The sequence below is a fragment of the Coregonus clupeaformis genome, chromosome 35 (genome assembly GCF_020615455.1).
Source record: "Coregonus clupeaformis isolate EN_2021a chromosome 35, ASM2061545v1, whole genome shotgun sequence".
In the NCBI taxonomy this organism is placed as follows: Eukaryota; Metazoa; Chordata; class Actinopteri; order Salmoniformes; family Salmonidae; genus Coregonus; species Coregonus clupeaformis.
In genome coordinates, this window is record NC_059226.1 from 7144264 (window position 1) to 7158572 (window position 14309).

Sequence of the window (14309 nt, forward strand, 5' to 3'; positions counted from 1 at the left end):
GGACACGTCATCGGGTGTAACGGTCGTCTCCCGCCAAACTGCGCATGTGCAAGCCGTCAACGCAAAGGCACCCCTTCGATATAAAGTTGTTTTTGACGAAACTGAAAACGTATCAGTTTGTATTTTTCACGTGGTTGGAGTAATAATACGTTAATCTACTTAAGACATAGGCTTGAATCTAGGTTATTCCTTTAATTTTCGAGAAAATTAATAACTAAAGAAGAATTGTTCACTTCTCTCATTGACTTCTCAAACCCCAAACCCCGGGCTGGTCTGTTTCAGTCTGTTTCGAAAGCGTTCCCGGAAGTCTCGCGATGATGCGCCTCTGGGTTTAGAAACTGTGCCACTCGTCTGCACTGACTGCGAGCATGCGTAATGACGATTTGTAGTGGGAAGAGCCATTCTGTCAACAACAGGGAAGCAACGGTCAGGTCGAATCTGAGCTCTGTGCAGAGGAGAGGCCATACCATATGGGCTCAAAAACGGCTTTCCAGATGTAAAGAAAATGCTAATAACGTTGTGCTACGTCTACCTTTGGGTGCGCTTTCAAAAGTGCTACACAGTAGTTATTCGGAGCACCCTGCACAGATTGTGCGGGGGGAGCAAAAGCAGGGCCAGTAACGTTAGCTTCACATTCTGTGCCTTGAATCCACTCGGGAAGCCTCGACTTCAGAAAGGACAACCAACCTGCCAGCAAAGTGTCAATAAGCAGCTCAGTCCACCTCTGCCTGAGGAGGACGTTTTTCTCAAGTTGGGCGACAAGGCTATTTACATAACCGAACCTCAGGTGACACGTTTGTTTGATATAGCTAGCTAGTTATGTTAGCTAGCTTAGCTAGCATCCGAGGCCTTCACTTGTCAAAAACATAAGCTGAATGGGCAAGCCCAGCTTGCCAGCTAAATGACAGGCGTGACGGTACGCAGTCTGCTGCTCTGTTACATTCAGAGCACGACCATGTGAAATAGGCCTCCTCCATTATTAGCTATCAGTTTTTGCATGCTCTATGATTGAGGTAAATAGCTAACCCGTCAAAATCCAGTCAATTCTGGCGTGAACTTGTCAGATCTTTTTGGTGCACATTAACTTACATTATATGTCAGTCATTCTACATAGTTTCATAGATTTCATAGTCTTACTAATGTCTAATGATCATACTAACTTTCTAAAACATGCTTTAATATCTATCTATACCATCAGTGTCCATACTGTAGATCAGTGTATATGTTGTCTGTATTATTGTTCCTAGGCATGTGATGACCTCAGCAAGTGGACTCTTTTGTGGGGGTCCTCTCTGAGTTGTGGCCCGCGGATAGAGAACATTTCTTTCATCATAGAGGCTACGTCAGGACAAAGAGTGGGCAGCCAGGCTCATCATCACACTACAGAAAAGAAAAAAGTATGGATCACAAGTATATTTATCGAGACGCAAAGAAAATGTCCGTTTTTGTAGACTGTCAATCATATATGTGACAAAACGTACACTGAACAAAAATATAAATCTAACATGCAACAATTGAAAGGGTGGGGAGAGGTCATAGATACCTTTTTTAAAAGGTAGGGGCGTGGATCAGAAAACCAGTCAGTATCTGGTGTGACCACCATTTGCCTCATGCAGTGTGAACAGGCTGTTGATTGTGGCCTGTGGAATGTTGTCCCACTCCTCTTCAACGGCTGTGCGAAGTTGCTGGATGTTGGCGGGAACTGGAACACACTCGTACACGTCGATCCAGAGCATCCCAGACATGCTCAATGGGTGACATGTCTGGTGAGTATACAGGCCATGGAAGAACTGAGACATTTTCAGCTTCCAGGAATTGTGTACATATCTTTGCGACATGGGGCCGTGCATGATCATGCTGAAACATGAGGTGATGGTGGCGGATGAATGGCACGACAATGGGCATCAGGATCTCATCATGGTATCTCTGTGCATTCAAATTGCCATCAATAAAATGAAATGGGGCACTCTGTTCACAACATTGACATCAGCAAAGCGCTCGCCCACAAGACTCCATACACGCTATCTGCCATCTGCCCGGTACAGTTGAAACTGTGATTCATCCGTGAAGAGCACACTTCTGTGCCAGTGGCCATAGAAGGTGAGCATTTGCCCACTGAAGTCGGTTACGACGCCGAACTACAGTCAGGTCAAGACCCTGGTGAGGATGACCAGCACGCAGATGAGCTTCCCTGAGACGGTTTCTGACAGTTTGTGCAGAAATTCTTCGGTTGTGCAAACCCACAATTTCATCAGCTGTCCGGGTGCCTGGTCTCGGACGATCCCGCAGGTGAAGAAGCCGGATGTGGAGGTCCTGGGCTGCCGTGGTTACACGTGGTCTGCGGTTGTGAGGCCGGTTGGACATATTGCCAAATTCTCTAAAATGACGTTGGAGGCAGCTTATGGTAGAGAAATTAACATTAAAATCTCTGGCAACAGCTCTGTTGGACATACCTGCAGTCAGCAAGCCAATTGCATGCTCACTCAATACTTGAGACATCTGTGGCATTGTGTGACAAAACTGCACAGTTTAGTGTCCCTTTTGTCCCCAGCACAAGGTGCACCTGTGTAATGACCATGCTGTTTAATCAGCTTCTTGATATGCCACACCTGTCAGGTGGATGGATTATCTTGGCAAAGGAGAAATGCTCACTAACAGGGATGTAAACAAATTTGTGCACAACATTTGAGAGAAATAAGCTTATGGAACATTTCCTGGATCTTTTATTTCAGCTCATGAAACATGGGACCAACACTTTACATGTTGCATTTATATTTTTGTTCAGTATAGCCAGTGAGGAATGTGCAGTCTAATGTGCTGCTGCTCATTTCATAGCAAAGTTTGCAAATAATAGATACAAATGATATACTTACTGATGATATACTTCTGCCAGGTAAGCCTACTTTGCAGTTAACATTTAATTGAGAAAGTTTTGAGGAAAGTATTTCTGTCAACCCACAAGACGTTATCACATCAACTGGCTACACACAGTGATAGACAAACGCGCCCACCAAACAGACAGACGGCAATATTGCTGGAAATTAATTGGCAGATATTGTGTTAGGTTTGTCTTTTTAAGCCAATGGTGCTTAACCAGGGGTGGGATAATGTCAATGATGCGTTGATTAGATAGTAGCTGGGAGCTTGCTGTGTCTGATACTTGTGAGATTTGTTTGTGACAGTTTGCGGTTGAATTGTTTGGCGAGCTACTCATAGGTGGGCTGTGAGCTACTGGTAGCTTACGATCGACCTGTTGGAGACCCCTGCTCTAGTCACTGTTGCCTAGGGTCGGGTTTTCGAGACTATGCTTGTATGCCTATGCCTTTTAGAGTTCGGGGGGAATGCTCTCTTTTGCTGACTGAACAGAGAATTGGAACCTTAGACAAGTCACTTTCTTTCCTTCTGAGTGTTTACCTCCTCTCCATTGTTCCTCACGTCTGGGTGGGACTGCACTGGACAGTGAAACCCCACTCTGTTCAATTGGGCTATTTTTCTTCAAAAGGCTCAAGGAAAGAGGAAGCCTCTGGCCTCTTGGAAGTCATGCTTTAAAAAGCAGGTCTTTAATATGGCAGACAGAGGATCAACTGACACTTGAGATGCCATGTTAAGATCCTGGAGCCAAAATGTTTTGGTTGGAGAGGAAGTAGGGATCCTTTATTCCCCTTCAGCCATTTAAAGGTCCCTTTAAACACAAAGTGTTATTTTACTCAGGCAGCAGTAGTTTCTCAAAAGTGGTTAAGCAGTGCATTATCTATGTTCTGTTGGTTGTTGAACTAATCCCGATCCCAACTAATCTAGAAAACAGTCTGATATGATCCTCTTTTCCTTCCACTGTCCACTAACGGTTAAATCCTGCTGACCTGTGTAATATGCTGTGTTGTCTAGGTGCTGAAGTGGTCAGACTACTGTCTCCCTCTGGCCTGTAGCCCAGTGCAGCCGTTCAGGGCCGTGGCTCAGGCCAGCGTTGACAACTTCAGCCGCCTTGGGGTGGCGTTTATGGAAGATCGCCTTCAGCTGGACAATGGACTAGTGCCTTCAAAGATAGTCTGTGAGTGTCCTGACTGCTTAAATGTCAATGGTTTATCATCTCATGGAGTGTGTATCCAGTTTTATACCTATCCTCAACTTTATTGTAAATTTAGGATTTTAAATATTTAAAGGCTATTTCTGAAGAGGCCATTTTTTTCAGTAACTGCAGATACGTTTCAGTTGTTGGCCAATGCCATCTCAGTGCTTCATTTAGCTAGGCTATATCCAAAAACATTATCCAAATCTATTGTGAAATTTTTTCACATTGCTTAAAACGGAGAGAGGGACACATTTTGCAATTCAAATATTGCCCTTTGTACTCATTTCCCTAGCTGTCCTGCTCCGAGAATCTGCATTCAAAGAACTTTTGGAGAAGGGAAAGTCGGAAAAGCACATCACTTCCCTCTCCCTCAAAAAACAGACTGAGATCATCCTCTCTGAGCCTTCTCCCTGCGAGTGGGAGGTACTCTCAGTGAGAGGCGACCCCAAGCTAACACAACACAGGAAGGGCAGCCTGCTCCTACCGCCGGAGATCCAGAGGGCTTTAGGGGAGAGACGAGGCTCAGAGCCCCTACGAGGAGCCAGCCCTGGGGTGGACAGCGGGGACATCTCCCTGGGCATCAACCACCAGCACATGGAGGGCCACGGCCACCACCTCCACCTGTCCAGCTGCCACGAGTGCCAGGAGCTGGAGAACAGTACCATCCTCTCCGTCAAGTACGCCTCGGTCGACAACATCCCTGACCTTCCCGACGACTACGCCACGTGCACGGACAGCGGGGACGAGACTCTGGACGAGTTCGAGGAGGATGAGGCAGAGAGCTTTGTTGGTCAAAGCCGGCGGGTCAACGTTACCGGGAAGCCCCCCAACGTGCTGGTGTTCACGGGCGGCTGCCAGGAGAGGTTCCAGAGGGTGCATTCGCTGCTGGGCGAGTGCATCGACATGGACAGCTACACGGTGTACCCCCTGAGGCCCCAGCAGGCCCTCAGTGAACCCTGGCTGGGGAGTGCTGCCCTGCTAGTGCTGGCCTCAGACGAACCCCTTACCCCCCAGCTCCAGGCCCGTTTCCTCGCATACCTGGAGCAGGGTGGCAGGATCCTGGGACTCTCCTCCACCCTCTGCCCCACGGGGCTGGCCCTGGTGCCCAGGAAGAGTAGGAGGAGCCAGATCTGCAGGCTGAGCTTCACCAAGGCTGATACCACAGAGCTGGATCTGAGCGTGCTGGCCAGCGGGAGTGTGTTTGTTAGGGAGCCCCAGAGTGGTGGTGGTGGTGACCCTGGAGAGACGGAATTCTGGGGGGAGCTGAAGTGGGACGGGGATGGTGGGGACAAGGACATGGTCATCGTCAGGGTGACGCGTGGAGAGGACGGAGGGGAGGCCGTGCTGTGTCAGGTTAAGGGTTGCACACGACTGTCTCTATCAGTCATATGTCCTTTCACATGTAAAGCACTAGATTTGTATGTAAAATGAAGCGCTCTATAAATGGAAAGTATTCATGTTCATGTTAACTAACTTTATTTAGCAACTAATATGCAGTAGTCATTCATGTTGATATGTGCATTTTACAAACCGTTGACTTTTCAGCTGACCTTTGCCCTCTCACCACTGACCTCAGGTGCACCTGGAGACGGCTCCCAACTCTGAGGATATTGTGTCGTCTCAGGGTTTTGACGAGCTGAAGATGAGCAATGCGCGGCGCTACGAGGTCCTGACAGAGATCTTCACCTCCCTGGGCTTGAGCTGTGAGTTGAGTCAGGCCACGCCCGCCAGCCCTGTCTACCTCCTCGCCACCTCTGAGGTACGTACCTCCTCCTCTGCTACCTTTCCGTTAAAGCTAAGGCCTCTCCCAGCCAAGGCCGTGTTCAGTAGGCACAAGGTTTTTGGAATGTTCAGATATCTATTCAGAAATCTATTGTGTAGAACAGACATGCTTCTGACATATAGAGTAAGGAGTCATGACTGCTCTATTAATGGTATTTCTGTCTGCATCAGTAATTGTGTTGCATATAGTGTATGCACCCAACTAAACGTGACCTAGGCTTCCCCACCCTATAGTTGATCAGCCACAAATTATATATTTCTACATTGGCCTGTGGTGTCAAAATGGCTGGCTGGCCTGCCCCACAATATCCAGACAACTGGGTATGGAAACCCTCAACTCTCTTGTCTGTTAGAGTTCTCACATTACTCCCATCCTCAAGTTGGATAAAAAAATCTCCTACTGCTTTAACAATGTTAGCTCATCACAGTCTCTCAACTAGATATGCCATGAGGCTGACTGCTGATCAAAGGTCTGTTCTAGCTCTACTGTTTGTGTTCTTGTGGAGCCCTGCCCTCACTTATTTTGACTGCCTCTCTGGACACATAAACCTGCTCTAAGCCAGTTGCATATATTGGACAAGCATTTACATGTATTAAGAATCAAAATGGTTTCCACATGTTCAGACCTGTCTGGGGCGGGTCTGGACTAGGGCTGCCAAAATAAACATTTAACCAGGCAATTATGGTCTGGTGTGTGTGTGTTGGTCTGGGTCTGTGTGGCTGGATGGATGGATTGTGTGTGGCCAGGAAAAGGCCTGACATGAATGTAAGACGTAGCGCACAGTCACACACATACACACCTTATTGGTCAGTGCACAATGCAATTTCTCTATGTGAAATCAGTGAAGTAACAGTTCAAAATGTGCCACCAGTCTGTGTACACCCAGTCGCTGCCTGGCAGGCTGAGGATATTACTCCCAGTCAACTTGCTGCCTGGCAGGCTAAGGCTTCATTCCTCCATTGTGTTTGATGATGATGAGGCCCTTGACTCTTCGAAAAGGCCCGCCAGCAAAGTGCTGTGCTCTGCTGTGGTATGTGGGGAATTAGCTCTGGGAGTTAATCAGTGTTTGAGATGGATCACTGACCGTTTACTCGCCCACTTCAGAGGGATCTCAGAGGGCCCTGCCAGGCTCTCGCCACTGATTGGCCTAACGGGCCTCTGAGAGCAGGAAGTGAAACGCCTCAGGACCACACACCAAGAGGCCAGGGTTCCGGTTTAGAAGCAAGGTTTCAACTGCTCCTACAGTTTAGCTTCGGTACTGCAGTTTAATTGACGCCTGGCCAAGAAAAACTATTTCCATAGACAGCCACATAGAGAAGTCAGATTTGAAAATTCCTAATAAGACACTTTAGTCATCACCTTTGTGCACAAAACATCCATTGAATTATTCAAATAGTTGTTGCTGAGTCCGATTATTTATTTTATTTTCTCCATCACTCACAGCCTAAGATATTAACATTTTATATTAATCTGCTGTCTGCCATGTTTTTGGATGATGTGATGAAGTTTTCGCTGCTCGCACTACTCACTGTGCGCACTGAGTGCTAGTGCACGTGATGTTGGGCCGCGTAAACCGTATGCAACCCGGACATAGACAGTCCATGAATTGGCGTATGCGAACGTGAGTAGATTACGTTGAAAACTACGGTCGGACATCTTAGATGCAGTCTCCAGTTATTTATACCTCAGTGCCACAGACAGCCAGCTGTTTCTGGAGGCTTCAGCCTTAGCAGTTATGGGTAGTCTAGTTAAACCCACAAGGGCTATAGAGTCTAGAGTAGGGCTGTCAGATAGGCAGAAGTGCTGAAATGCAGCACTTGAATTGGGAAAGGATTGTGAAAATGTCATTATTTCAGCCAGGGTCTCAAGACTGCAGCCCAGGTGTTATGGTACTCTACTCTGTTGTACCCCATTACTTTGAAAGATACGTTTCTTGGCAGGGGGATACAAATGACAGCAGAAGTTTCCCTATGCACCTGTGGTGAAATAACTCTCCACTAGGTGGCAGACCATCTCTATTTTGCTCCTTATGAGTACTACATCCCCATCTCTCTGGTATTTCATAGTGTTTGTTATGATGATTCGTCTTAGCAAAGAGCAAATAATCAGTCAGTTTGATTAATGTTCTTGAGTATTCTTTATCAAAGTATACACTTACTGAAAAATAAATCAAAGAACGTAATACCCCAGTACAGTTGTACCTCCAAATAAAATTCACTTTGACCACGATTTGTGAACCCCAAAACGAATGCATTATCTCATAATGCCAAATAAAGACCACAGAATGTACCCTGGACAGGAGACACACCCGTTGCACCCGTTGCCCTCCGCTTGGCAAATCACATCTGATGGGCCCACTTGAACGATTCTGTTAAGTTACTTATTTATCCATTCACTTGGCCCTAGTTGGCTTCCCTCTGACCGACAATGGAGAAGTGTTTCCAAAAAGGCCCAAAATCTAGTGTTATTATGACTGTTTGGTGTGTTTGGACTGGGCTGTGACTTCTTCACCCCACTGCCCCAGCAACTTTGTTAAAACAAACACCAGGATGATGAAAGCGAGGGCATGCAGGATTGCTTCCAGATTGTTCTTGGAAAATGGAAGGTGCTTTGAGGAGTTGGAGGGGAATAGATAGTGTACCACAGAAATAGAGTACTCTGTGCACCTTGTCTTGGCTAGAGCGGATGGACTGTGTGCATCTGGTAGTGCAACCTCTGGAATTTGTAGTGACCCTGGTGGTATCATTATTACCCAGGTTCCTTTGCTCTAGCCCGTCACATGGCATGGGCTTGCTCAGAGGAACTCTGCTCAGACAGATTCATCAAGGGAGCGTTTATTTCCTTTTTCCCCTCTACTGCTCACTTCTTCTCTCCCTCTCTCTCCTCACTCTCTCATCCCTCTCTGATTTCCCTGCTATGCTTTCTCTAATCTAACAAACCAATCATGCACCAAAAACATTTTTTTTCTTTGTCTTGAATATTACTTAGATGTTTTCAGTTCGTACTAGTCAGGTTATACTAGTGCTTTCAATCGAGAAACCCACTGAGCTCCCTCCTCCTTATCCCTGTAAGCCCAGAGATGTCAGACTTGTTAACAGTGGCCCAAGCAGTCTCCAGTGACTGCCCTCTCCTTTGTGATTGGCACAAAGCAGATAATTGAGGCATGCAGATCAGTGACTCTAATTGATTAACCATCACTGTATTCATTAAATATGGATTTGGGCTAATTAGGCCATCATCCCTGTCCTCTCTCGTTGCCAAGGGGGTGCTAATCACATACATTTGGGCAGCAGATGGTGCCTTGAGAGGTTGTTAAAAAAAAGACCTCATTTTAGGAGATGAAAGGAGCACCACGTATCCTCTTTACTAAACCGAATATCTCCTGTGGGTGTGGGGTGGCAGAATTTACTATTAATCCACTCCCCCCCTCAATGTGCATGTAGTGGAAAGGGGGAAAACAACACTTGATTCTAATTGGAGATTTCAAAATGTCAGTCAAACCTTAGCTGTACTATTAACACTAGCTGTAAATGGTCATTTGGATGGCCTTTTCTATTAGTAATGATTCAAAAAACATTTATTTCATCATCTGTGAAGTTTATTATGTAGGCCTATGAACTGTACAAGTAGGCCTAGTGTAGGGAAAACTGATAATATAACTTAAATTAAAAGAAATTAGTATAAAACACTTAACAGGGTTCTCACCAAAGAATGTGCCACTATGCCCGTACACTTTAAAATGAATTATAATGGACCTACTGTACATTCATGCAGTTTCTTGACTGTGGCCAGCTCGCTAATAGCCTAATCACCGAAATGAAAGCAGAATATAAAAAAATATATATATATAATATAGCGAAGAAATATAGCCAATTTTCAGTGTGGCCCTCCAGACCTCGTTGAAGACAGAATGCGTTTGACACCCCTGATTTAAAGCTGCAATCAGCAATTAAAACAATAACAAAGGGTTCTGCCCGCACCTGTTAACGTTAGAAAGCTGAGGGAAGGGGCTGGGGAAATGTAACCACTCTCAAATTCATAAACCGAGCTATGGAAGCAAGGACTGACCATCCATGATATCAAAATTATAGTTTTAACCATGTTTTGAGGCTATATAGTGTTTGTTTACATTTACTTTGTTTACCAACATTGGTGTAAAACAAGCTTATATTTTGGGTTCGTATCATATAACTCCAAAAATGGATGTAGCAACTGCAGATTGCCCCTTTAAGGCTCTAGATTGCAGGAAATGTCACTTACAGGTGTTCAAAAAATCTTGTGAGTCTCCGCCCGCCTTACTAATCAGCACCACCTTGTTAAAATATCCTTGGGAAAACCCTGACTTAACCATTGATTTGAAGACTCGAAACACAACACTAGTGACTTGACCTGAGCTCTGGGACTTAACTTGAGACTTGTCCATTATTACTTGGGACTTGACTCGAAGGTTAAGACTTGAGACTTGCTTAGGACATGCTAAATTGTGACTTAGTTAGTACCATCTCTGGTAGTTACTATAAAGAATGACGTTTTATTTTTCAGCCTGTGTGTGATAAGCTTAATCAAAGCAACATATTACTTTTAATTCAGACAATTCACTTTGCTGTTCTTGGCTGGGTGCAAATGATCTAGCATTGCGGCGATTGCAATGGAAACGTTCCCTGTCTGCGTAGCGTCCGTATACAGCATCATATTAGATGAGGATCATGTCAAATCCCAACATGTTTAGTGTTACGCATTGATCTAAAACACAGGAGAGATGTTTTCTGGTGGGAGTCATAAAGTGTGTGACCCTTTTGATGGATGAGAAGTGACTGGAACAGAATGTTTCACCACTCTGGGGACCAGCGCCTAATTAAGCCATGTAATTGATTATCCACAGCCGTTGATGATCTTATTTAAGACTGGACTTCAGCTCGGCTCTTTAACTCTATACTGTAAATATGATTGACCGTATTGTAAAAGTCATGTTGATCGTCATTGAAAAAGATGGCATCCTAGTTGTCCGTCGTTTTATACGTTTTCATGGAAGGATGGGAGCCATAGGATATGAAGATAAATATATTTCATTGAAATGAGAGAAGTGAATGGTAATGAAAACACAGAGGATTTATTCAGTCTCTCATCACACCGGCCTTGTGTTCCTCTGTCTCCAGGAGCGCAGGGCCAGCTTCCTCAAGTGGCTGTACACCCAGGTGGACAAGGAGGGGCTGCTCAAGTCCTCCAAGGCCTTCCTCAAAGTGATCCCCAGCGCGGAGCTCCAGGCTGGGCCACCCCTGCTGCCCAAAGGGACCCTGGCCTTGGTCACGGACCCCCCAGAGGCCCAGAGTTGGGAGCAGTTCAGCCTGCAGACCTACAGCCAGCACCTGGAGACCCGCACGCTGGGACGCACCCTGCTCTACGCTCAAGTCACCCCGACCACCATGGACCTACTAGAGGGGTAAGTTAACGTTACCTGCACCTGGCTCTGGGACAGGGAGGGAGGGGGGTAGTCGATAAGTAAGGGCCGAATCCTAACCTAAGAATTAGTTGAACTTGAAGTTTCACAGAACTCTCCATTGACATCAATGCATGATTTACGCAAAAGATCGAGTTGGCTGCTCTCATATTTCAAGTTAGCATCCGGGGCTTAGCAGGTGTGGGTGGTTGCAGGAGAAGATGTCCAGTTTACAAGTATTGTTAAATTAACATTGACACATACGATGACATACGCACTGTGATACCCTTGTCAGCATAGCGCCACGAGGTGATTCCGGGTTTAGTAGTGGTGTCTAAATGAAAGTGAAGTTGTCAGACACCAGCGCGGCGAGCACAGTGCCTGCACCATGACAGGGGATCATGAGAGTTATAGAGCGATAAAAATCGAGAGAAAGCAAATTCAATTGAGAGAGAGTGAGTGGTTGGTCCACCAACCATGCTGTGGGTTGTGGAGGCATTCCGCTGGGCTGGAACTAATTTAATGGCTGAGTGACCTCACTGCAGCAGAGGCAGGCTGCACCTAATAGAGGTCTTTGTCTACCTCCCCACATCTCACTGGGAACTTGCCAGTCAACAGGCGGATCCCAGGAACAGGTGGAAGCTATTAGAGCTGTCATAAAGTTTGAAAAATGGATTCTGGACCTGCGCTGAAGTGATTGGAACTGACAGTGTTGTCATTAAGGTTGTAAGGTAACGAAAGAGGGGGGAAAGACGAGGGCACGTGAAAAAAAACTGTTCTCCAGTTTTGATTTCGCTCCCTCTGATTTTTTTGCGTTTTAATTTCCAGATGGTCCCGTTAGTCTTGATTAAGTTGGATTATTCTAGATGAAAGCCTCTTGTTGGATTCCTTTTCTTTGTTTTAGCCTATATTCCCTCAAGAACATGTAGTTCTGCCAAGCATAGTCATTATAGGATGACTATGGGGGATTGTCATTGTTTATCTGGACCGCTCTTGCTCCTATCAAAAGGGAGCACATGGGTAGTGTTCATTAGGCACCAAAAGGAAGAAAATGCTCCAAAACGCAGAGAAACAGGGAGTTATTATCCAATAAGAAAATCTTAATTTTGTTTTCCGTTGCAAAATGCTTTTCTATGCTGTGACCTAATGAACATGGCCCTGGTAATATCAATATAACCATCACTGACACCAACCATGTAGGCAACTGGCCGCCTATCCAGTATTGAGTGTGTTTTGGCATTCTGATATGGACTGGTGATGATAGGGAAACTACTGTAGGTATCAAGTATGTGTGACTCTCATTCATACTCAGTAGGTCTTTATTTAGTGAGTTTGCTGGCCTGTGTTCTTAGCTGTGGGGTCTGTTTTTGTGCAGGTGGTAGTGGAATACCGTATGAACGATCCACAGCAGTTTAGGAGCTCCTCAAGTATAGGTCCACCAGTACAGTGGATTTAATAAGTGTTTCCTTAATTATAAAGTGTTTATTTAATTCAAGAGGGACTATTTTCAATGCATGGAGAGAGAGTAAAGGACCCACAGGCCAAGAGTACAGTAAGTGCAAAACCAATAACTGTTATTCGTCCAAAGCGCAGATTCTTTTTTCTGTTATAAGCCAAAGTAAGACAGGAAATGAAAATAGGCTGAATAATTCATGGATATAATTGAACTGGCATAAAACAGCAATTAGCTTCACATTCCTATGTAAATACTTTTTTATGGTGGTGTAGTGGTTAGTGTTGGCAAGGAAATTTAAATTCAAATGAGTTGCCGCAGGCAAGAAATGTTCTGACCAATGTATTACTCAAGCAAAAAATATATATATTATTGAGTGTATTCAAATGTTTAGTTTTTTACCTTACGTATTGTTCAACAAAATGATGGCATTGTTGTATGCATATCTTTTAGCATGCAGTAAAAAGGCAAAAAAGTTTTTTTCACACCTCTTCCTCATAAACTGAAGTTTATTTAATCATAGGCTATCCATGACCCTTTCAATAATATGTATAATTTCCAGGTAAACTGTACAATCCATTAGCCATTTTTTGTACATTCTTAATCAATATTTTAGTTCACAAATAAATGAGTTTAAAGCAGTGAGAAGCAAAATCCTGAGAATGTAATAACCTTATTAATATACGAAAGCTAATAATACATATATATATATATATTATTAAAACGTATTCCCCAAATGCAGCTTTAATTATAGATTAATCAGTTTTTCAACTCAATGGTGGAGCATTTCTTTTATAAGTAATAGGCCATTGAGGGGGAGATTATTAAAAGGGGAATTGGTTGGGGGGTAAAGTGCCTAGCTCATCGGCTGGGGGAGCTGATGAAGACGGGGGATTGGTATAGGGAGTTGGGGGACTATATTGACGGCCAGGCAGGATCTGAGCTCAGGGGGGAGGCGGTGTGTTTGTCCAGAGTATTAGTGCTTTGTTTGGCCAGTAGCAGCTAATAATAGGCTGGCCCCAAGACAGATCACAAGGTCACAACCTAGCTGGAATATCAATGCCCTCAGCCAGGGCAGCTGGGTTGTGAGCAGGTTACACACCCCGCTGCTACACACTCACCAACCCCGCTGCTACACACTCACCAACCCCGCTGCTACACACTCACCAACCCCGCTGCTACACACTCACACTACACACACACTTTCTAACACTTCTCATACAGACTGATCAGAGGATAGATACCCATCACAGTCATCTTGTGTATTTTTTATTCAATTGCTACTCAATTCGCTACTAAGGGTGGGGGGGCGTTCTGCATCCAACAGACGTTTAAATTGGACTGTTTTGTGGAAGTGTTTATTTGTGAACAAGTTGGGATAAGACCCCATGGTGTTCCTGAACACTGCTCCGCTGGGCCATAATGATGCTTTTCCTGCTCTGGTGAACCTGATCCCAGCGCCTGGAGCGCTACACTTCCTTTTGTCCGGCTTTCTCTCCTTCTGTCTATCTGAGCCCAGGCAGCAGGTCCGTCAAGAAAAACCCAAGGGCCCACTTTTCCTCTCCTC

General features: G+C 45.1%; 1 protein-coding gene across 3 annotated transcripts in view; it reads left to right on the forward strand.

The window, feature by feature from the left end:
* The first annotated feature begins 386 nt into the window (after positions 1-386).
* LOC121551977 (biotin--protein ligase) overlaps positions 387-14309 on the forward strand; it is a 37921-nt gene continuing 23998 nt past the window's right edge. For 2 of the 3 annotated variants that reach the window (XM_041864659.1, XM_041864661.2), the window contains exons 1-6: positions 387-787; positions 1248-1397; positions 3886-4048; positions 4362-5422; positions 5646-5828; positions 11009-11292. In XM_041864659.1, coding sequence (XP_041720593.1) covers positions 506-787; positions 1248-1397; positions 3886-4048; positions 4362-5422; positions 5646-5828; positions 11009-11292 — 2123 coding nt within the window. In that variant the 5' untranslated portion in view covers positions 387-505. The remainder of the gene's footprint in view (positions 788-1247; positions 1398-3885; positions 4049-4361; positions 5423-5645; positions 5829-11008; positions 11293-14309) is intronic. The other variant, XM_041864660.1, reaches the window with a different exon arrangement.